Genomic DNA, 23861 nt, shown 5'->3' on the forward strand with positions numbered 1-23861 from the left:
GATAGAAACAGGAGGGTCAGGAGTTAAAGGTCGTCCTCATGGACACAGTCAGTTTGAAGCCAGTCTAGAATGCCGGGCACCCTGCCTAGGGGAAAGGACAGATGGGAAGATGGCTTACTGGTGAAAATGCCAACAGAGTAACGCTAAAGACAGGAGTGCAGACCAGAGAACCCATGAAAACTCTGGGTGGGTGTAGTGGTCTCACAAAAATGCCAACATGTAGGAGGTGGGGACAGGGGATCACGGGAGTACTCTAGCTACCAAAATTAGTCATTTAGATGAGTTATGGGTTCGACTAAGAGACTTTTTCCTCAAGGAATAAAATGAAGAACAATCCAGGCAGACTCTTCCTGGCCTCTACATACTTACTACACATATACAAACACATATACACACATCATACTCAGCAACACATATATACATGCAAAAAAGTACTTCTCTTATTAAAATACATTTGGGTTTGAGTTTTAAAGTCATTTTTCTACCAGACATATTACTCTATTTTTTGAGCTTATATAATTTTTTATAAAAATGGAAGTTTTATGGTATTTTTGTTAAATTGTATATAAAATTGTATGTGTACACATATACAATCACATGTACATATACATATACACACAATGTATGTATGTATGTATATAAAATCTGATCCTATAACTTTTGTTTCATAAAAATACTTAGAGTTTGTTGAACCACTTTTTGCAGAAATGATAATACAAAGACTAACCAAAACTTCATGGAAATGAATAAGGCCACAGCTCATTACTTGCAAAAGCAACATTAATATAGCATTTTCCTCTGGTCTTTTTGTCCCATTTTCATGCCTTCACGTTTAATAAGAAAATTCAACCAATTTGCGTCATCTTTTCCAATAATTATGTTGTATGTAAAGATTTATTTCATCCAATTGTCTATTTCACCTGAAATGTGATTTCAGGGCTTGTCACCACAGCAACCCAGAGTTACAAGTATACAAGAACAATAAGATATTGGTACGTCTGAAATCCATCTCTGATTTAGTTTGAATACACTTCATGAAACAAGCCTAAGTTTGTAAAGGCTGTGAGAAAAGGGAAGCCTCTTCTCTAAATATGAAAATTTCTGTAATTAGACCAAACCAAATGGATTGAATATTTGTGTATGTATAAGATTTAATGTTTAAATATATTACTACTCAAAATATTTAAATATATTTATAAATATCAACATATATATTAGGTTTAATTTATACTTTGTAATTATACAATTTTATATCAGGAAATAACAACAAAATTAAAGTAAGTGCTCTTAAATATATTTTGATAATTTTTAGAACCAGAACCAAATGGGGAAGAGAATGTGTTGTTCTTTTCATGGAGCAAATCTCTGGCTCTCACTAGATGGGAGGAATGGCTTTTGAAAAATGGTTGTCAGAGTACACAAAAGCCTGTAGCTCCCTGGTGCTAGAGATGGATTGCCACTACGCTGACCATAGTCCATGTGGTTCCTGTTAGTACAGACAGTCCCTTAGGATGATATGGTGCAAACATTTAAACTCCTTGATTTCTTCAACTTTTCTTGATTTTTAAGTTGTTTAAATCCCAGAAGTGATACTGAAACTTCCCAGAATATTCAGATTTCCTAGCTTTGAGTATCCTTTTAATCATACGGATTTTCACCGACTATCTTGTTAGCAACTCTTGTGAAACTCTCAGTAACAGTTTCCAATACTTGTCGTGCCACCTGAAGTCAGAGAAATGATGCATCCTGAAAGATCCTTTGGAAACGCCCAGTGTGCAATGGACTACTGAGGTTAATAGAAAAACTTTAAAAGGTCTGTTGGAAAGCTAGTGGAGACCTCTCAACTTGTAAAAACTCAAGTCAGTTGAAAATGGATTTAAAAGCAGATTCTACCACTGAGTTGCCAGGTGACTTAGGCACAAATTCCTTCTTTTTTTTCAATGTTCACATGGCCCAAAATAAAGATCACAGGAGATGTTACTTGACACACAACAAATGATTCATAAAGGCCCACAATGTTTTTAACACCATTGCTACCAACCCACTATTTAATCCAAAATACCACGCCTGTATGACAGTTGAACCCATTTTTTCTCATCTATTAACATCTTAAAGTTCATACAACTTCAACTGCAATTTAGGAAATGCCTTGTTAATTATTTCAGATAGTCTAATTCTCTTGCTCGACACAGAGAAGCAATTAATGAAGCAAAACTTATCTATCTGAGATAACCTCTTCTTTCTTTTGGAATTACTGAAATTGTGTCTGTATGATTACTTACAATAATTTATAAATCTGTATTGCATATAATAATTCAGTTAAGAAGTGACTTTTTAAGATAAGGATAATAGTAATGCCAGTTCTGTATTAATAATTATCTTAGACCAGACTTAGTACACTACAGCCCATGACCAAATATGCTCCACTCTATGTTTTATTAATAAACTTTTATTGGAAACAGCCAAGCCTACTCATTTATATTCTATCTGTGGTTCCTTTTGAGGTATCCCAAAACATTATAGCCCTCTAAAGGGAAAATTGTTGGTTGATGAGCTAGGTTGTTTCTATTTCCTTCAAATTGCTCTGTTATCGCATTACTACAACCTGCAATCTTGGGGCTAATAGTGATGGATCCTCTTTCACCTGAGAGTAAACAAAAGTTTCACTTTTCAAACATAAAAATTTAAAAAGACATACAGATTTGTCTATTTACTATATGTGCTTAACCGACACATTAAACTATATTTCTTCGTATAGTTAATTCCAGTTTCATTGACATTGATTATCATATAAAATAAAGCAAAGTTTATAAGGTCCATCTTTTTATTCCCTTGCATTGCCCTTTAATTGTAAAACAACTTAAATGTTTTGTTTTAATATAAAGCAATATATATTTAATAATGTGCTAATAAGCAAAGGTGTGTAAATAGTCTATGTGGATATCAGTCCATTATTGGCTTTTCAAAAATTAGTTGTCATAGTCAAGCCTCTGATTTCATTGAGGTGGAGCAATGTAACAAAATAGAGAAGGCATCACATTCACCATCACAAGGTCTACAGTTTCAAAGGCCGCTGATGGGGCGGCTTTCTTATGGTTGCTATAGGAATTTGAATAAAGAAAGAGAGATTATGTTTGAAAGTTAAAGGAAAATAGCTTGAGTGGAAATGTCCAAGTATTGAAAGAATTTAAGAAAAACTGAAGAGTTAATGAAGAAAAAAGGAAAAGGCATGACCAGAGAGAAACAAATCAACAAAAGTGGTCAGAGCACCAGGGTCCAGAGTGACAGAAACAGGAAGAAAACATGAGACCAGCCAGATTCTGTGTGATGATCTGGTGAGGCAGCCAAGTGAGATTGGGAGCAAGTGGAGAGTCACCCAAGGACATGTGTAGGAGAAATTAACAAAATTAACATAAACACAAACAACATCAGATTTATGTATTGTGCAAGTGTATTCACCCACTGAATTATATATTTATCTTCATTTTCCAAGCTTCATTCAAAAAATCTGTGTTTTTCTTCTTGTTACATAAATAGAGATTTAACAAATCTGCCAAAGAAGACAATCCTGACTATCAGTCTAGGGCTGTTTTCACTACATCTTACCAGCCTGGTGAGTTCCCTGTAAGACATTTTGCAAGAAATATAGCTGAGAGCATTTGGTTTCCACCTGAATGTGCGTGCGTGCACTTGTGCGTGTGTGGTGTGTGTGTCCTTTATTGTTGACTATTCAATTATAAGTCATTCACTCTTTACTCTCATATCTTTTTCGCAGAATGCAATACAGGCAACATGAGGAAATTGTTTCCCAATTGATTTCAGTTTAAAACACCCACTGTCAGGATGCTTATACGAACATTCTCATCTCTTGAAAGCAAAGACAGTGTGCACTTGGAAGGCAGTAAGGGCTAAGCAAGATTATCTTTTCAAATTTTGATTTTAAATTTTTTATTGGAGCTGGTGAGATAATTCAGTAGGTAAAGCACTTGCCACACAACTGTAAAGTCATGCGTTCAAATCCCCAGAACCTATATAACAGCTGCATGCAGTAGCATGTATCTCTAATCCAAGTTACGCCTAAGGTAAAGACAGGTAGTGGAAACAAGAAAATTCACGACAGGCAGGCTAGTCTGGCATACAGGACAAGAGACACTGCTTCAAGCAAGGAGGAAGGCAAGATCCAGCTCTTGAAGTTGTCCCCTGACATCCACACTCTTGTGCACTCAAATAATGCATACAAGTCATATACATGTGTTATAAGCATATTAAAAAGGTATTAAAAATAAAAATATCAACAACTCTGAATAACTACTCTGACACTCTGCTGACTTTCATTGTATATGGGCTTCAATGCCTCACCTTAAGTATGACAGGGAAACAAAATTGTGCAGTCTAACTTTAATTTTCCTCCAGCATTGAAAATAAACTCCTGCTAAAATAGCAAACCTTTGACTCCTGAAATTTAGAAAGCTTCATTAAGGAAAAAAAGACAATCATGAAGAATATTCCCTTTGTTAATAAGACTCTAAGACACTCACATTAAACCAGAAGAGATGAAAATCAAGATTCCAACAACTGTTAACCAACGTTATCATTCTTTTTCAAAAATCTGTATTTGCAGTGAATCTAATGAAGGACTGAAATTTCATCGGTAAATTAGGATTTATTTAACTGTCTAAAAGTGTCATCCAACACCATTCTCAATCTACTTACTCTTTGAATGCAAACATTACAACGTGTAAGAGTTTGCAAAATGTTTGAATAGCTTTCAAAACTCTGAAAATACTATTTTTAGAAATTAAACATTTAAAAGAATTCATAGTGAAAGCAAGTATGTCATGATTTAATTAAATGACCTATGAGCAGGACACTTCCTTGGGAAACTTAAAGGCATTTAAAACCATTATGTGAGGAGAGTGGGAGAGGGAGAGGGGGAGGGGGCTATGACGAAGACAAACCCAGCGTCATGTAGACGGCATGTTTTCCACATAAAGCATTACTCCCCTGGGACAGCCCAGTGAGAAAATTAAAGCTCTGTTAGGGGCAAGGGAAAGGACTCTTTCTTATTGTTCTCTGACTTCTATATGTATTCTGTGGCATATGCACTCCACAAAACTCACACAAAAGATACAAATAAAAGGTAATAAAATGTAAAGTTTATATATATATATATATATATATATATATATATATATATATATATATATGTCAGTTGCTTCTTTAAAAATGAGAATACCTAAACTGAAGAAGGTTAATCTGTTGAAGGTAAAAACCAGGGAAGTTGATGGCGGAACTTTTCTTCCATATGTCCTCTTCCTACATACTCATACAACCATTCCCACTGCAGACAGCACAAACAACAGACATAAAGTACCAAGTCATATGCTAACACATGGAAGACTGTCAAGAAATTTGTTAATTAAAATATACTTTGGTTTTATTGCCCATAAACCATCCATATATATATATATGATATATATATATATCATATATATATATCATATATATATACATATATATTTAGAACCAGGTAAACTATGAAACAATAAACTATAAAGTTCAGGAGGAAGTTGTTTGACCTTTCCATTGAAACCATAATATATTTCGGTATTAACAATTATAAAGCACTTAATATAATTAACTTTTAATTACCTCTTTCCAGAGCACATTCACATACAATGTTATTGCCAAATTAAAAAGGAAGAAAATAACTCAACTTTTAAAATACTTTTGCCTTAAGAAAACTGAGACACTGGCACAGAGTTCTTAGGAAGTGTTCTCTCTTTCCTTCCCAGTGTGACATGTGTGCCTGTCCCATGCCTTAGACGCCAAAGGACATGGATTCTCTCCCAACCGTGCAATGCTAGCGGCCTGTATTATTGTGCTCTCTCCTTTCCGGCATTACTTTCTTTCAATGATTTCTGTAAAATTATACTAGTGCTATTTGTTTCTTATATGACTTTTTGAGTATAGAAGTCCCATGACCTCATTTTCTCCCATAACTACTTTGGATTTTTTTTTTACTTTTATTGAGCTCTAGACTTTTCTCTGCTCCCCTCCCTGCCTCTCCCCTCCCCATCAGCCCTTCCCCCAAGGTCCCCATGCTCACAAATTTACTCAGGAGATCTTGTCTTTTTCGGCTTTCTACTTCCTATGTAGATTAGATTCATGTATGTCTCTTTAGTGTCCTCATTGTTGTCTAAGTTCTCTGGGATTGTGATTTGTGGGATTTATTTTTTAATGTTCCTGCCAAAGACTACTTATCAGCTGATGCGAGTAGTCTTTCCTTTCCGGTGCCATCAGGAACATTTTGAAGTTATGCAGTTGTGTATATTTTCCCTGGAGCATAAATGTGTGGTCCATGGGGCATCCTCATGACCAAAATATCCAGGCTTTGATGAACATGTTCTCAGGATTGACATGGGATCTTCTTGTACCAAATGTAGCTTCCCACCACCTTGTTGGGAAGGGACTGCCTGGTGTTGCCTTCTAGAGTACTTCACAGGTATTGGTGGGACATTTCACAAACCTTTACTCTGACCTTTCTCCATATTTTCTGATTCTCATCTGAAGATTTTAGCAGGACCTAAAAGAACAATGGCAAGATAAAGCTCCCTGGTGTTGTGTTGATAATTGTACTTTGCCTATCCAGAAAATACATCTGAGTGCAACTGAGTGGGCATTTGCTAGCACTTCCCTTGCCTATACTTGTTTTGTTTTTCTGGAACGTATTCCCTCTGGGAAAACCTGAATTTTGGTCACAGAATTTCTTGAGAGCTTAAAAATGCATCGGTTCTGCACATCACTTATCAGAATGAAATATGTCATAATTGGAGTTTATCAGCTACTCTGTTTGTTAAAACTAATGACAGCAAGTTGTAGGGGATAAGCTGGGTTGGATTGGTATGGTAGGAAAAGAAATGAGTATGTAAATATGACTAAAATACATTGGTCATATTATAAAAATTATAAAATATTTTAAAACATGCCAAAATGTCTACTGCTTTTCAGAAGAAAACTTTTCAAAGAAACAATATACATTTAAAATAATCTTCCCATCATACTATAATGCCTAACTTTCAAAAACAAAAAAACTTCTTTGTTCTTGATAATTAAAACTTTCAGATTGGCCTTTCATGTGTTTTCTGGTCTTTTTACATTTTCCTCAAGCTCAGATTAAATTAAAATAATATTTAGTTCTCCATTTTAATCACATCAGTAATTATTCAGAGAAAACTTTGTCAAAATATCAAAATATACCTGTTTAAATCTTAACTTTTGGTTGTCATTCATAAAGAGCAAGATAGATGAATCATTTCTAGTGTCATGACTTTATAGACTTTACATTATGTAATACATGCTGATAACTACTTGTAATAAGCAAACAGTGTTTTGAATTTTCACATTTCAAAATTATAGTTTATTAGCTCTCTGGTTTATTATAAATTCATGAGCAAGAGACTTTTCACAACCATTTTTATAAAATGCTTTTATTTTCAGCAAAATTGTAAGGTGTTTTTATAAGCACATAAATGATAATATCCTATAATACATTTTCCTTCAAAAGAGCCCAAACTAGTGCTACTTGCCCATAATTCAAATGATACATGCATACACATTTGCTGTTGAACATACAGAGGGATGGAAAGATATATGTAGCTATAGATATAGATATATATAGATATAGGTGTAGGTATATAGGTAGTTTGTATGTATGTATATATATACTATCTAGATATAGCTATGTATAAATGTACACAGATAAATAAATATACAGATAGATGATAAATATAGGCATAGATATTGATACATAGATACAGATATGCAGATTTGTACAAAGTTTTTCATTTGCTTCAGAAGTATTGATATTCTTAAAGACATTCCAACTGAATCTCTGTAATTTGATGAGTTTCAATCTCAGTGTTCCCTAAACTGCAGTCACTAGGGCAGCTCACTGGAGGGGTCACCACAAGATCTTTAGATCAGAAACACAAACTAGAATCTTAATCAGATGTTCTGGGTCATCTTTCACATGATTGTGATTTTGGTTCAAACCTATCAGGTCCGTTGATTATTTGGTGGCATCTGCTGCATTCCAATCACCATCTACAGGAGTGGCCAGGGATGCTAACCACTTTGCTCCAGCATTTTGTAAGCTAATGTATATTTTAATGAAGTGAACAGAGAAATTCCTGACAAGCATCAGCAAATTTGAAATAGAGTCTTTCAAATTTCTCATCCAGACTGGAAGTAATGAGACTTGTTCCATAAAGTGATAAAATTTATGCCATAAATTATCTCCAAAAGAAGAGTGCTTCACGAAGCAATGCTTCTCATTTGTTGGGATTAGATTTTTAAATAGTTGTTCAAATGGGTTGCTTTGTAAAAGGGAGTTGAGCTATATTTCCTAAAACTTTTGCTCATGATCAAGGAAATGAAACAAACCTGACGGCATGGAGCTTGATATCACCCGGTCAGAAAAAAGTCACTGATTTAGTGATTGCAATGAAACTTGGCCTCTAGAATTTATCCCACCCATCCCTGCATTCGCTCATCAGCTTCTAACAGGATTCTCAGAGACCTCTCTAGGAATCAAGTTTTTATTTCTCAGAATACTCAGGAGGTGTTTTGCTCTTCTTAAAAAAAAAAAAAGCATGTTTCAAATCAGGACTTTTTGCGAAAAATGTATTTTACAATGTACTAAAATTAACGTGATGAATGTGCACCATTCATATTGGCACATATTACAGATATGACTAACTTTTTTCAGTCCTTTGAGTAGTTCCACTGCATATACTCATGCCTTAAATTTAGTTAGCACAGTATTTTCTAATGCAATAAAAGTCTGTAATCATCTACTGCTAGATAAGTTAGTTGATGGGCTGCTTGTGGACTGACTTACCTGCGATCGGCACAATGAATGTTATAAATTTAAAATTACTTCAACAGAGTGAGTTTATGTTCAGAGACTGAATATTAGAACCCAAATAGTTATTTCATGACTCACAGTCCGGAATCTATTCCCTCAAAGTGTGCTTTGTGATATTTAAATAAAATGTGAACATCCCATTGAGTCAAAACCGTTTCCACACACTATGAGCACAGACAAAGCTGCTAGAGGTGTGGCTCAGCGTATGAGAAAGCACAGATTCTGCACAAATGGTTGCAGATTTTGTTCAATATTTATCGTCATGCTGAGACATCTTGTAGGTGCTAAGGATTCAGAGCCGAACAATGTATTATAAGGAGCTTAAAATGTATGAAAGCAATAGACAAGAACAAATGAAAAATGTTCAAAAACCAGTAAAATATTTTCATGAACAAAAGGTGGCTTTTAAACAGACACCATAGGTGACAGAAAATATGAGGTTGCCCATCTGCTTATTGTAACTTTCTGATTGGAATTTGTATGGCAAGCCTTACTGACAGTGATTATTTCTTCCTGGATATTTGAAACAATGTCACTGACAGACACCCCTAAGACCTGATGACTTGATTGTCATATATTTCTCATATCCAGACTTTCCTGAGATGTGGCAGAATGTGTCTCAGGCAAAACAATTGTACATTTCTATAAACACAGGGAGAGTTCTAACCAAATGGTATGTAAAACCATATTCATGTTATCTTACCTTAACCCTTAGGGATGGTCATATTAATTCCTACATTCTCAGAAAGAAAATATTTGACAATTTTCTAAAATTATTTTGTTATTCCAGTAACTTAAGTTTCTGGTTCCCAGGCTATTACCAATTTAAAATGTCACAAGTATCCATGACACTGTTTCCAGGATTCCAGTCCATCTCTTTTCTCCAACATTTTCAGATCATGGTGACTTTGCAGTTCAATTTCAGCTATGAGGTCTTTGGAAGCTAAACATTTTTAACCAGATGTTTCTTCCCATGCTTCCCATTCTACTACTAAGGAAGAAAGTTTACCTTCTAGTTACCTAAGCCAATACTTGAGTCACTGGCTACTTTATCCAATCATATTCATCTAATATATACACATTTTTATATGTGAGTTTGGGAATGAGGCGTTTGTAATCTAGGGTCAACTGGGGCAGCTCTTGTCACAGATGCAATGTATTCAGCGACAATGGGAATTACAGGTAATCCCTATAGTCTCCGCTTATAGTTCCACATTAGCCATTCCAATCCACATAGTTAGAGATGTAACTACAAGATACATATAATATACATATATTATAAGATGCATATTGTACTCATGCCATTTAAAATGAACATTAGCAAATAAGCATTAGCTGTAATCATAACTACAAATATTTTTATGAAAATGTAAATGTATCAAATATTACAATGGTTTTAAAATATTGCTTAGAAGCAAAGCATTTGGGGGGATTTCTTCAAAAGGAGAAATAAAATGTTAGAATAGTGTCACTTCATCATTTACCTCCCCTCATATCTGGCTCACAAAACCACATAGCTTTACATGTTCTTATTTTTAAAAAGGCAGAAAAACTAGTAAGAATATTTTCCCATCTACTTATTTCAGCACTCTCTGTTCCTCCAAAGACAGCTTTATTCCTTAATCTTTGATTTTATGGGAACATTTTTAGGTTTAATCTGTAGTTTTAGCGTTGAAGGATCCAATAAAGGGAAATTTGTACCAGTTTGGTGCTTAAGATGGGAAGCTTTATGACAAATACCAAACCTTGCAGTTTTACACTATAAGGTGGGAGGGCTTTTAAAAATCTGAACTTAATACAAGAGAAGCTAAGTGGTTACTTTTCCTAACTTTCCACTGTCTAGAAAGTTCTGTTCAAAAATGCAAAGGAAGACAGAGGTCATAGAGATGTCAAATTGAGAAAGAGAATATCAATGTCATCAAAGTCAGTAGGACTTGGCAAGGCTGGCAAGATCAGGAATGGGCCTCACTAGGAGGTCAGTGGGTGGAGTTTGACTGAATCCTGACAGCCAGAAGTTTAATGATGGAAGAAATAATGGTGGTGGAGGATGTAGGCAGGACTCCTCAGGCTGTTTTGGATACAGTCTGAAAACTGGATAAGTGAAGGCAGATTAGAGAGTGGACATGCCAGGCTGGACGGGGATACACATTCTAGACACATTGAGTCCAGAAGATGGATATGGTGGGGAATGATGGGATAAGGTCTCAAGGAAAGATAACTTGAAAGAACAAATCAATACAATAAGAAGAAGACTATTAGAGATTTTATGGTCAGAAATAAATAACCATGGAACATTAATAAGCCAAGTTCAAGGATAACTAGGAGATACTGATAATTAGGAAGATAATTTTGTCTTCGTAATTTGTTTCATTTCTCAATACCCTTTCAAAATTTTCAGCATACTTTCATCACCAATCATTTCTGTCTCAGTTCTCCCTATTAGCATTTTCTGGGATTCCAAAGCAGGCCTCTGCACACATATCCACCATGTATTGCTTTCAGTCTTTGTTAGTTCCTCTAAGACTCCACCAAGCAGAATTCCAGACTTCAAAATGTAAGGATACCAAATTTCCCCAAATAGAAGCCATAGGCCTTAAATGCCTCCCTAACATCACAGCTCATATTTTCACTGATAAATTCCCACAATAACTCTCATACACTAACTGCAGGAATTAGTAAATTTCTCAACATGAAGTGCATATCCTTCATAAGCAATTTTCTCCAATGTTAGTGGTAAATCCTCTGGACCTGGTCTATGTGGACAAGTACGAAGATCACAGGATATCAGTTATTCAAATGACGCCATGGTGGTGTTTCTTGTTGTCAAGCAACAGGGTGGAATTCGGTCACACTCCTACTTTCAAATCTCTGCCCTTTGCTTATTCATAGGACCTAGAAAAATGTTAAACCTCTGCCAACTGATTCAGTAATCTATGAGATGATAAAATTCCTTTCTTGAAGCGTGACAGAACTAAGAAAACTGATAATATACAATTTCTTAGTACAGTAATAAACAATAAAGTTCAAGTTCATAACAAAGCATGGGATAAGGTGATGGATTATTCTACAAAGCTTACACTTAATGGGTAGAGATTTTGTGTGTTATTTTCAATAAACCAATATGTCACACTTAAACATCACATTTTATTACAGCTTCTACTAACTAATTCTCTTATCCAAAAACTAAGACTATTAGAGTGGGCTATCATTCTTCAAGCAAAAACTAGAGACTAAGTGAGTTTTTAAAATAAGTAATGCACTGGTTTCTACCTCGCTTAAACTACTTGAGACAGAACATTGATTACCCAAATTACTTGGATAGTTATTTCTGAAAGAACTAAGAATGAGCCAGGTGGTGGTGGCATGTGCCTTTAATCCCAGCACTTGGGAGTTAGAGGAAGGTGGATCTCTGTGAGTTCAAGGCCAGCCTGGTCTACAAGAAAAGAAAGAATAGATGAGAATTTTGGACAGTAGTCCCAGAGGAATATGAGAGGGTTTCATTAGATCAGTTTGTAGGTATAGAACTACGGCATCATTCTTGAGGCAGAAGTTCCTGAGAGCAAATAGCTTAGTTAGAAAAGTGTGGACAATGTATGACTTCTAAGAGTGTAGACCTTTCATCTTAGGAGTCGAAACCTAGATTCTTGAAGTGTAGAACTAGAATCTTAACAAGATGAAAGGGTCACTGGAATTTTATAGAAAAGAAACTGAAAATCCATTTATTCTTGGTTTGTAAGTACTGTAAAGATGAAAATTCCTTCATTGTATTATTAATCATTATATTATTACAATGTATTATAATCATTATATTATTACAATGTATTATAATCATTGTATTATTTTAATTATTTTCCCATTTTCATTTTAGAGTCTTTGACTCTTGCTTAAATGGTGGATTTTTAAGTCAGTTGATTTTAGTTCATTTCTCAAAGCAAGCAGGCAAGTGTAAGATACTCAAAAATTATTCCAGGAGGCTAAATCTGAATGTTTGGATCCCAAATAAATTTTTTATAGCATCCACACCGATAAGCTGCCATTTAAGCTTAAGTTGCCTTGAAAAAGTGTACAAGAAGGGTCAGGATATGCATTTATCATTTTCTCATTTCCAGAAACTCACCTGTCTTAGGAAGCAAAACGACCAATTGCAAAATTGATTTCATACGTTCTAATATCTTCTTTCCCAGAGGAAAGTAAAGCAGTCAGTGAATCCAGAAACCAAACGGCAAGTTTGCTGTCCAAACTTCTCTGCAAAAGTAGGGCAGTGGTGGAGAACCACTTATTATTCACAGAGACCTGAGCTGTGCCTCATGTTGGCTTAGGTATACAGGTCGCCTTTCTTTGGGGGCAGAATGATCACATGAGTGGTGGATGGAATTAAAGTCAATATGAACACTAATGTCTTGTCTTCTGACAACATATGAATGTGCAAGCATTAAGTCATAGGAGAAAAGGGGCTAATCTGAGATTTGTTCCTAGCCCTCTCCATGTGAATGGTGTCGCTGTGAGCCCAGCAATGAAGTTCACTGTGTTGTAGCAGACTGCGCAGTTCCTGAGTGTGTCAACCCAATCTATGAACCAGAGCAGTGTTGTCCTGTCTGCAAAAATGGTAAGAATGCCCTGCATTAGCTTTCGAGACGGGGTTAGAACGAGGCATCAGTATTTCACACCGGCATGCCATTCAGTGCAAAAGCCTCTAAGAGCTGCTTCTGGCTTTTCAATGTGGGCAGCACTGGCATGTATGTTTTTCTGAAACCTTAAAGTGAAAATGTACTAGGGATGGGTGAATTGAGTAGCTTCTCATCTGGGGAATTAGAGTTCTTGCAAGCTAGTTTTGTTGTGACCCATATTATTTATTGTTATTTTATAAGGAGACTGTTGGAGATAACACAGTACCAAACTTCTGTACTGATTGCATTTCTCACTATTTTGGAACCTGTGAAGTAATTTTCTAAATTTCATGGTGTATAGTGCATCCAAAGACAAAGATTGGAGAAAATGTCGGCTATTTGGATTTGAACATAAATAAAACTTCAAGTTTAAGTTATCCAAGAATATAAATTGAATTATAAGCATACTTAAATTCAAGCAAGAAAGTCTAAAACTGATGTGGGGGGAGGAGTAACCAAGATTTTTGTTATAGAAAGGCCCTGTTGTCACAGAAATTGCTATAGATGAGAAAGTGACTTATATTTAAGATTACGGATCCATTTTTCCCCTAATGAAATGGAATCGTTGAGAAAGTTACAGTATTTTAGTCATCTGAAATCATCATAGTGCGCTAGAGAAAACATTGCAAAGATCATACAATCACACTCTTCCTCCTGGTCATGTTCTGCCAAAAGAGAGGAAACACTTCACTAGCTAACAGTCAACAAATGCTCCACGGACATTCCCATGTACTTGGAAGGGAAAGAGGTTGTCACCCCCCTCATTAGTCTATCGCTGAACTGATGTGCTCTTGGATGAGTATCTGTGGCTGTCTCTTAGGAAACATACATACATACATACTACATTTTCAATTTATATTAACTCACCTACTAATCTTTTCCTTAACAGATGGGTTAATTAGTTTAAAAATAGCATAATATTATTTAAAGACAAAGCAAAAGAGACTCCTATTGTTTTCAAAATAAATTTTGTGGTTTTGTATCTTCCCAAAACACTAATCAAAACCCCATCTGATGTTTTTCCGGGCATAGGCTTTCCTGTTTCTTATCATATAAGTCCATTACATTATTAAATTGCTCGCTTGACTTCTCATTTTCTTCTTATCCAGCTGACTTATAGTGACCATTTCTGATTCAGGAACTGGAAATAAATACATCCCTTCAGTTCTAACGTGCCTTCTATATGCAAAGATACATGATTTAAAACTTCATATTTCTGAAAAGGTTTAAAGAAACTGGAAAAGATACAAGAAAGAACAGTAAGATGATTTAGTGTTTGGAAAAATAGGACCTGGGAGGATAGACTGGAGGGGTTAGCATAATTTGTCCAGGAGAGAAGGCTCAGGGGAAAAGTAACTGTCATGAAGTATATGAATGGTTGGTCTAAAGTAGAAGAGAACTTGTTATTTTTCATTTTCTCCAAGGATAAAAAGAAGGAAAGCTCAGCTACCCAATCAATCTTTAAAAATGGGATTGACAAGTCTTTAGCTGGAGACTTTTTTTCTTTTTTCTTTCTTTTTTTTTTTGGGTTTGGAAGTAACCAGCTAAACAGGTCCTTGAGAATATTTTCTTCCCTGCTAGCCCTAGTTAACTTTGCTCCGCTTTTAGAGCAAGTGCTTACAGTATGCACTCAGCCTTCCCTCAGAATTAGAGATTCTAGTCCATGTATTTAGGATGCAGTATAAATGCATGTTTCTAATAAATTACCCCAGATACCCAACACAAGCCTATACAATATCTAGACTTCATGCCTAGTCAAATGCTCAGATGGCCATTTTAAACTAGCCATATTTAATATATCATTATTCAAGATTAGCTTGCATTTTACATATATTAGAATTTTTCTTCAAATAAAACTCTCTTTGCACATGTGTATGGAACAAGCTTTGAGACACCTATTCATAAAACTGATGAGTTCATGCTACGTACACAGTGTATTAATTAATTTTTCTGATGCTGTGTTCCTGGCATAGTTTACAAACACCATTTCTGCTTCATCTTGTACTTCCAAGCAAATTATTACTTTTTAAAATAATAAGGGAAATGAATCTGGATTTAAATAAGTATGAATACTACCTCTTGCTATAACATAATAGTAAGAGATGTTTTAATATCAAATGTCATTAATTTGACAATTATTCTCAAAATATAAAGTATGTTAACTGCCAAAGGGCATTGATCAAAAGGACCAATAAGAGCCTCTGAAACCTGTATTTTATTAATGAAACAAACTGCGCCCACACTTGAGTTGCTAATTTTCTAAGCATAGTTAAGAAAATAGAAGCAGATCACAGATTGCACATATGTAGAAGAGCTAGAGAGTAAATAAATATCATAACAGACTGTAAGTAGGAGTGTATTGAAATTCCAGCACATAGTAAGCTGATCTTATTATATTAGATGATAAATTTGTCCATTATAGTGAAAACTATTACATAAAAGAATGTTTCTTATCTTCTAAGATTAAAGTAAAAGCACAAGTTAAAAACTTGCCCTATGGATCAGGTAGAGGCAGTAGATCTTAATTTATACATAGTCCTTTAACATTCTGTGTATTTTATTAAATCTTTATAAATATTGGTGACTTTGGCAAACAAATTTTTCATTTTACATAAATGCTGGTATTGTCTTGACAGTCAAATTTTTCCTTCTTTGTGAAACAAGATTGATTTTTCCAGCTTCCTGGGTTAGAATGTGCCCAAAGTAAGATGAAGTAAAGATAGAAACAAAATCGTTAAATTGGTTGGGTATATCATATTTAACCTTAAAATTTAGTATGAAGTAATACAAAAGTCCTTGCTTTGAAATTATTCATAAGCAAACAAAGTAGGAAAACAATATATTGGTAATTGAGAAACAACTGTAACCAACGAGAATGATAACAATTATTACAAAGCTGAGAATTCTTATTTTATAAAATGCAATTTAATTTCTTCCCTAGATATTTGTCTCATAATTTGTACATATTAATTTGGTAGCATGAAACTTCTAGAACTTTTCTATGATTATGTTAAGAATGAAGGAGAATTTTTAATTTCTTTGTCTTGAGGATTATCTCAAGTAAGATGTCTAGTGGTTCTGAATAAATACGAGAAAGTCACAAAAAGACTTCATTCTTACTAATTTAGTTTAGCACTAAGAAAAACTGTGCGTGTAATCAGGGTAAGAAAACATTAGGGAAAGATATGAATGGCCAAACAGGGGATGTGTAACAATCGTATTAAAGGACACATAAGCTCTGCACACCTGCAAGAGCTGGTGAAGCAAAGGCCCACTTGAAAACCATAACAGCTCAAATTCTGCCAATTTTCATAATATTATGTTACTTTGACATACCTTTTATCCACAGACCTTTCCATGCTAATTAATGAGCACACCTTACAGGGGTGATTGTTTGTTTTAATAGTATGCAAAAATAAATAATAAATTAGTATTAGTATAATATTTGCTAACAAAAACATTTCCGTTCTGGGAGTAGTATAAATATTTTATTTGGAAACCAATCATAACATATATGGTTAATAACCAAGAATGTATATTGTTTTTTAAATGGGAAGTAACATTTGTAGCAATTTCTTATTCTTAAGCATTCATGCAACTTTTGAGTTTTCTAATCATTTTAATGATTTATGTTTAAGTCATTAGAAACCATGTTTATAGATGGCAAAGGTATGGCTTTGCAAATGAAGTATGTGAGAAGTTAATAAATATTTCTATCACTAAAGCACTAACACCATTAAGTTTATTTTTATAGACATTAATTTTTTCATTGGATTATTGTCAGTTATTATTTGTGTCACTGAAGAAAAAGTTACCTCATAGAATCTGTGAGAGCCAGGACCCTCCCCTAACCCTCATCAAGTGAGCAGCTTCATCTCTCTCTTAACTAAGCTAAAGTTGACACAAACCCTACCGAGATAGTTAACTCTGCACTCCTTACTCTCTTCCAGTTTAATGGTCATGAAAGTCCGGCAGGTAGTAGGTTAGCCAGAGGAGCAGAGAGAAAGGAAAACTGCGTCAGAGTGGCAGGTTATAAATAAATAAAAGTTGAAACTCTCTGTATTCTCTAACACGTCTAAAGATTTACCATGAACAATTGCTAATAGCCCTAATATGCACACAGAGTTCCTTGAAATTAATAAGAAATAAAAACCAAATCCATGGGGTACGAAATGAGCAAATAATTAATAAATAATTTCTCAGAAGAAAATAATTTCTAATAAATTGAGAAATGTGCTTAACCAAAATGAATCAGAAATTACAAGAACAGGATACCAATTTTGTATTAATAATGTTCTAATAGTGACAAAACTTTGCATTGATAAAAATGTTCAGAAAAATGTTGAGAAAATGTTGGACAACTTTTAGGAAAAGCATTTTCTATGAAAATTTTCATTTCTTTTAAAGATGACTATTGTTCAATGCGCATTTTGTTCCACATTCATGCACAAAGTTTTCACTGCATTTTAAGATTGAGAAGGTGGCGCGAAACCTTATTGTTTTCAGTGGAGTGGTGAAATACAGCACAGCCTTTGAAAACACACTACTAACATTTTCCTGTACCATCTAAACCAATAGAACTCAGCAATGTATACTATATCTACAATGAGATGCATATACTAAGTGTACATTAAATTGTACGGAAATAGAAAGGCACCTATTATTACTTATATAGTAGAATGGTTATGATGAGAGCCAAGGAGATAGCTCAGCTGGTAGATGCTTTCCATACAAGCCTGAAGACCTTTGGATCTGCAGCACCCTTGTCAAAATCTGCTAACTATACATCTGAAATCCAGGCACAAGGGATGGACACAATCAGATCACCAAGTCCCACTGAATTGGTTAATTGGAGCTTCATTGGAAGGCTTGCTCTCAAAAAGCTTTATGAAGAGTGATTAAGGAAGACACATGGTATAGAATTTTGATTTCCATACATCCACATATACATGTGCATGCAAAAATACTCACAGAGAAAAAGAAGAGGGGAGGAGGAGAGGAGATGGAGGGAGGGAAGCAGAGAAAGAGGGAGCAGGAGAATGTAATGATTCAATTGTTACTTGTAGGGGTCAGAAATTAGAAAGGAAAGGGAGAAAAATTAAAATATTTTCAATTCAGTAGATGCACACTGATCATAAAAATAACAAAATCCTGCGGAAAGTCATAAATATAATGCTCCAATGTTGGGGGAGAAGCCACTTGTTTGTCCCGGCTGCCCAGAACCAAAATAATCACACAGAAACTATATTATTTAAATCACTGCTTAGCCCATTAGCTCTAGCTACTTATTGGCTAACTCTTATATTGATTTAACCCATTTCTATTAATATGTATATCGCCATGTGGCTGTGACTTACTGGCAAAGATTCAGCATGTCTGACTCTGGCAGCTCCATGGTGTCTCTCTGACTCTGCCCATCTTTCTCCCAACATTCACTCCCTTCTTCCCTGCCTACTTAAGTTCTGCCCTATAACAGGCCAAGGCAGTTTCTTTAATTATTTATGGTAATCACAGCAAACAGAGGGAAATCCCACATCACTCCAAAATATAAACAATGCTCAATCTCAACTCACTATTAATCAGATTTGAATATAAGTAAATACTTTTATTATTTCTATGCATTGCACAAGAAGAGTTCTAGAAAAATAAATGACAACTTTTAAACAATGATTCAGGGACTGGAATGGGCGCTAGAGCACAGGAGATGTGAAAACAGTGGACTTGGGCTTTCATTTAAATAAGCCTTCTTATTGAGTGGATGCTTTAGACACCTATTGTACTTCACATTTTAAAAATTTCATCATACACTTAGGATAAAGACAATGTAAACACCATTAAACTTTTCCAGAGAAGATGCAAGAAAGAGATGAAATTTTTTATAATAGAGCATAATACTGACTAAAGAAAAACAAAGATTTCAAACTAAAAAGAAGAGCAACAATATTTATAACTTTATGTGAAAATTAATTATATTTATATATTTATTTATATGTGAAAAATAATTATATTTTTAATAAAAATATAATTAAGTTCATATTGAATGGCTTTAGTTCATAGATCTTACTGGCAAGTGTGGTTTATAAGTTATATATCACCAGTGGTATGAAGTAACATTTTTTCAACAAATAACATGATATTTCTGTAAAAATGTATAATAATCACATTACAAGTATTGAGTAGAGATAATGAGTGTCACATGAGTTCAGGCCCAGCTTTAACTGTGCCTTAATTTCTATTCAGATTCATTGAAAATTGTTTGTCTTCAGAGATTTGGGGTAAGGTATTTTATCCTTTGTTAGCAAACAAACTAGCAGTCTTTTAAAACCTATGCTTTCTCACCATGTAGGGTTTATGGCAGATTTGAGAATAGTTAACATGAGAATTCTATTATAATTTCTCTTATTTCTATATTTGAGAAATATAGAAATTTCTGCATCCAATTAAAGACATTATATAAAAGTCAGTAAGTCAACACCACAACACAACCATACCACCACACAGTCACACCACCACACAGCCACAGTCACACCACCACCACCTCGGTGACAATCACACCACACCACCACGGAAAAGAACCAAACATCCCCATAAAGTAAATAGATAGTTTTTGCATGATAAAATACATCAAGCTCATCCAAAAGGAAAAGAATCATGTTTGATAGGTAAACACTAATGACATTTTTAATAAAACTATTTGGATGATGATATCACTTTTATTTTAGATAGATGATAGACAGATGGGTAGTGATAAATAGATGACAAGTAGATAGATAGATAGATAGATAGATAGATAGATAGATAGATAGATAGATAGATAGACTAATAGATGATAGATGAATGGGGAAATAACTAACAGAGGCATGAGAGATGCAGATGGATAACAGGTAGGTAGAGATTTGCAGACAGATGAGAGACTCACATCTGGTAAGAACCAGGTTATCATGAGTAGAAAAGAGAACAAAAATTAGAAACAGGTAAAACACTCCTCATATACAACAGATGTAATAATACACTTGGAAACATAAGAAAATTAAATATTAAATATTTTGGAATTGAGTAAATTGGCAAGTTACAAAAGAAATATACAAATTTCTATATATGTGTCTATTTACATAAAATATAATAAAATGTCTTTAAAATAAAGTTAACATTGGTGCCTAATGCAAAGATACTAATGAGATATAATAAAAGTTCATAAAGAGACTTAACTATGAGAGAAAATCTGGTATATGATTAAATCATAACTGAAATCACTGCAGAGATGGTTTGTAGAATAAATGTGTTAGAACAGCTGAACAGTTATCAAAAAAATACTTTAAAATTTATATCCCATAATTCAGTACAAATTTCATCAGATTAAGTATGATTTTCTTTTTGCATCTTCTGTATGTGCGTGGTAGCATGTGTGTATATGCATATTTTGATATGTGTGTGGCATGTGTATGTGGTTGCCCATGGTTAATGTCATTCTCCAAGGAGCTTCCATTTTATTCATTGAGTCTCTCAACCAAACCCTGAGCTTGAAGATCTGTCTAGCCTCTCTGGATAGTTTGATCTGGGAATTCCCTGTTGCCACATTCCACTTCTGGAATTGTAGGCAGCTGCCTTGACCACTCAACGTTTAAGTGTTTTTTTTTTTTTTTGCAGATCCAAACTCCATTTCCCTATATCCTCAGTCACTAAATAGAAATAACTTTCTTAAAAGTAAAACTGGGCAAATCCATACATAATCTTGAAGTGGCAGAAAAAAAAATCACTATATTGTGCAAAATTACAAAAAACATTTCATACAAATTTAAAACTGGAACAAAAATTAATCTTAATATTGCTGAGTGTCTTTGCTTATATAAAGTACTATTAAACATCCATAAAGGGAAAATCCCACATCTATATTTTATAAATTGATGAATAATTCATATGTGTTCCAGAGGGAATAAAACAAAAACTATCCTTATATTCTCATTCCTTCCCCTCTTCAACTAGACCTTGGGAGCTCAGTCCAGTGCTCTGATGTGGGTCTCTGCCTCTGTTTCCATCTGTTGTTGGGTAAAGGTTCTATGTTGATATTTAAGATAATCATCAGTCTAACTACAGGGCAAGGCCAGTTTGGGCACCCTCTCCTCTATTGCTGGGAAGGAGCGAGCATAGGAGCAAACTAGTCTCTCTGAATGTGTTTGACAATTGTATGGCTGGGGCAGACCGAGGGGCCACTGGCAGTGGTACTGGGATTTATCTTTACTTCATGTACTGGTTTTGTGGGATCCTGTTCTCTTTGGGTGCATACCTTGCTCAGCCTAGATGTAATAGGGAGGGCCTTGGACCTTCCACAAAGCAATGTGCCTTACCCTCCCTGAGGATTAGATGGGAGTGGGGTGGGAGTGTGTGTGGAGGTTATGGAGGGGAGGGAGGGAGTGGGAATTTGGATTGGTATTTTCTTTAAAAAAAACTATTTTATTAAAAAAAACCCTACCCTATCACTATATGGACAGCTCAAATATACTTAAAAGAAAGAAAATGAATTTTTATTTGATTCACTTTTTCACTCTAATATAATGTTTGATAACCAACTTTACTGCATTAAATAGGCATTCTTCTGCATTGCTGATGGATGTAGAAAGAAATTTGATAATGTGTACAAAATTCAAGCACATGTACCTTTTGCCTTAGAAAGCTCTACAAATGAACAATTTTGCTCATATCTAGTTTCTAATTAATGAGAACTTATCATAAAAGTTTTTATAAATAAATGTAGATTTAAATTTTATTTTCTAAAAGCAATAATAGATATATTACATTTTAGATATATTACATTGTATGTTGCATATATTACATTTAGATCAAAAGAATGAATGATACAGTAATAATTAAGGGTATTTTAGGACAAAATTTTAATTCAAGTCATAATAGTTTACTTAAGTATATGTATATATACATATGACATATGTTATTCATATATATATATATATACGAATAACAGATCTGTTATTCAGATCTATATATATATCTGTTATATATATACATACATATATATATGTGTGTATATATATATATATCTGTTATAACAGGTCTAGCAAAATGGCTTAGTTGGTAAAAACATTTCCTGCCAAGTTTGCTAATTGGAGTTCAATCCCTGAGACCCATATTGTTAAGTGAAAAAAACAAACAAGTGACTCTGCCTTAACATACACACCATGGTGCACACACATACACAGACACAAATGTATGCATATAACACTACACTCAAAAAATAAATAAATGCACAAATAAATAAGTATCAATTAAAATTATAACGCCAATCAGGTTAAAATGAAGATAAATCTAAGTTCTTAATTCTCTCTTTTAAAAAAAAATTTCCACCTCCTCCCATTTTCCTCTCCCTCCCCCCACTCCCTTTCCAGTCCAAAGAGCAGTCAGGGTTCCCTGCCCCGCGGGAAGTCCTTCCCCCACCATCCAGGTCTGTGAAGGTGAGCATCCAAATAAACCAGGCTCCCACAAAGCCAGTCCATTTGGTAGAATAAAAACCCAGTGCCATTGTCCTTGACTTCTCAGTCAGCCTTCATTGACAGCCACATTCAGAGAGTCCGGTTTGATCATATGCTCCATCAGTCCCATTCCAACTGGCCTTGGTGAGCTCCCATTAGATCAGCCCTGCCTTCTCAGTGGGTGGATGCATCCCTCATGGTCCTGACTTCCTTGCTCATGTTCTCTCTCCTTCTGCTCCTCATTTGGACCTTGGGAGCTCAGTCCAGTGCTCCAATGTGGGTCTCTTTCTCTATCTCCATCCATCGCCAGATGAAGGTTCTATGGTGATATGCAAGATATTCATCAGTGTGGCTATAGGATAGGGCCAGTTCAGGTACCCTCTCCTCAGCTGCCCAAGGAACAAATTGGGGACATCCCCTTGGACACCTGGGAACCCATCTAGAGTCATGTCTCTTGCCAAACTTAAAATGGCTTTCTTAATTAAGATATATACTTCCCTGCTCCAATATCCACCCTTCCTCCATCCCAACCATCCCATTCCCTTAAGCTCTCCCCATCCTCCCCTTCTCACTTCTCTCTCCCCATCTCCCCTTACCCCCACTCACCCCCAATCTTTGCCCCAATTTTTTGCCTGGCAATCTTGTCTACTTCCAATAACGAGGAGGATAACTATATGTTTTCCTTTGAGTTCACCTTCTTATTTGGCTTCTCTAGGATCATGAATTATAGGCTCAATGTCCTTTAATTATGGCTAGAATCCACTTATGAGTGAGTACATACCA

General features: G+C 34.9%; 1 protein-coding gene across 1 annotated transcript in view; it reads left to right on the forward strand.

Moving 5' to 3' along the window:
• The window catches only part of Vwc2l (von Willebrand factor C domain containing 2 like), a 147685-nt gene that overhangs the window by 11373 nt on the left and 112451 nt on the right, over window positions 1–23861 (forward strand). Inside the window, exon 3 of the mRNA XM_048459327.3 lies at window positions 13406–13535. Coding sequence (XP_048315284.2) covers window positions 13406–13535 — 130 coding nt within the window. The remainder of the gene's footprint in view (window positions 1–13405; window positions 13536–23861) is intronic.

The sequence above is a fragment of the Myodes glareolus genome, chromosome 1 (assembly GCF_982192425.1).
Source record: "Myodes glareolus chromosome 1, mMyoGla1.1, whole genome shotgun sequence".
In the NCBI taxonomy this organism is placed as follows: Eukaryota; Metazoa; Chordata; class Mammalia; order Rodentia; family Cricetidae; genus Myodes; species Myodes glareolus.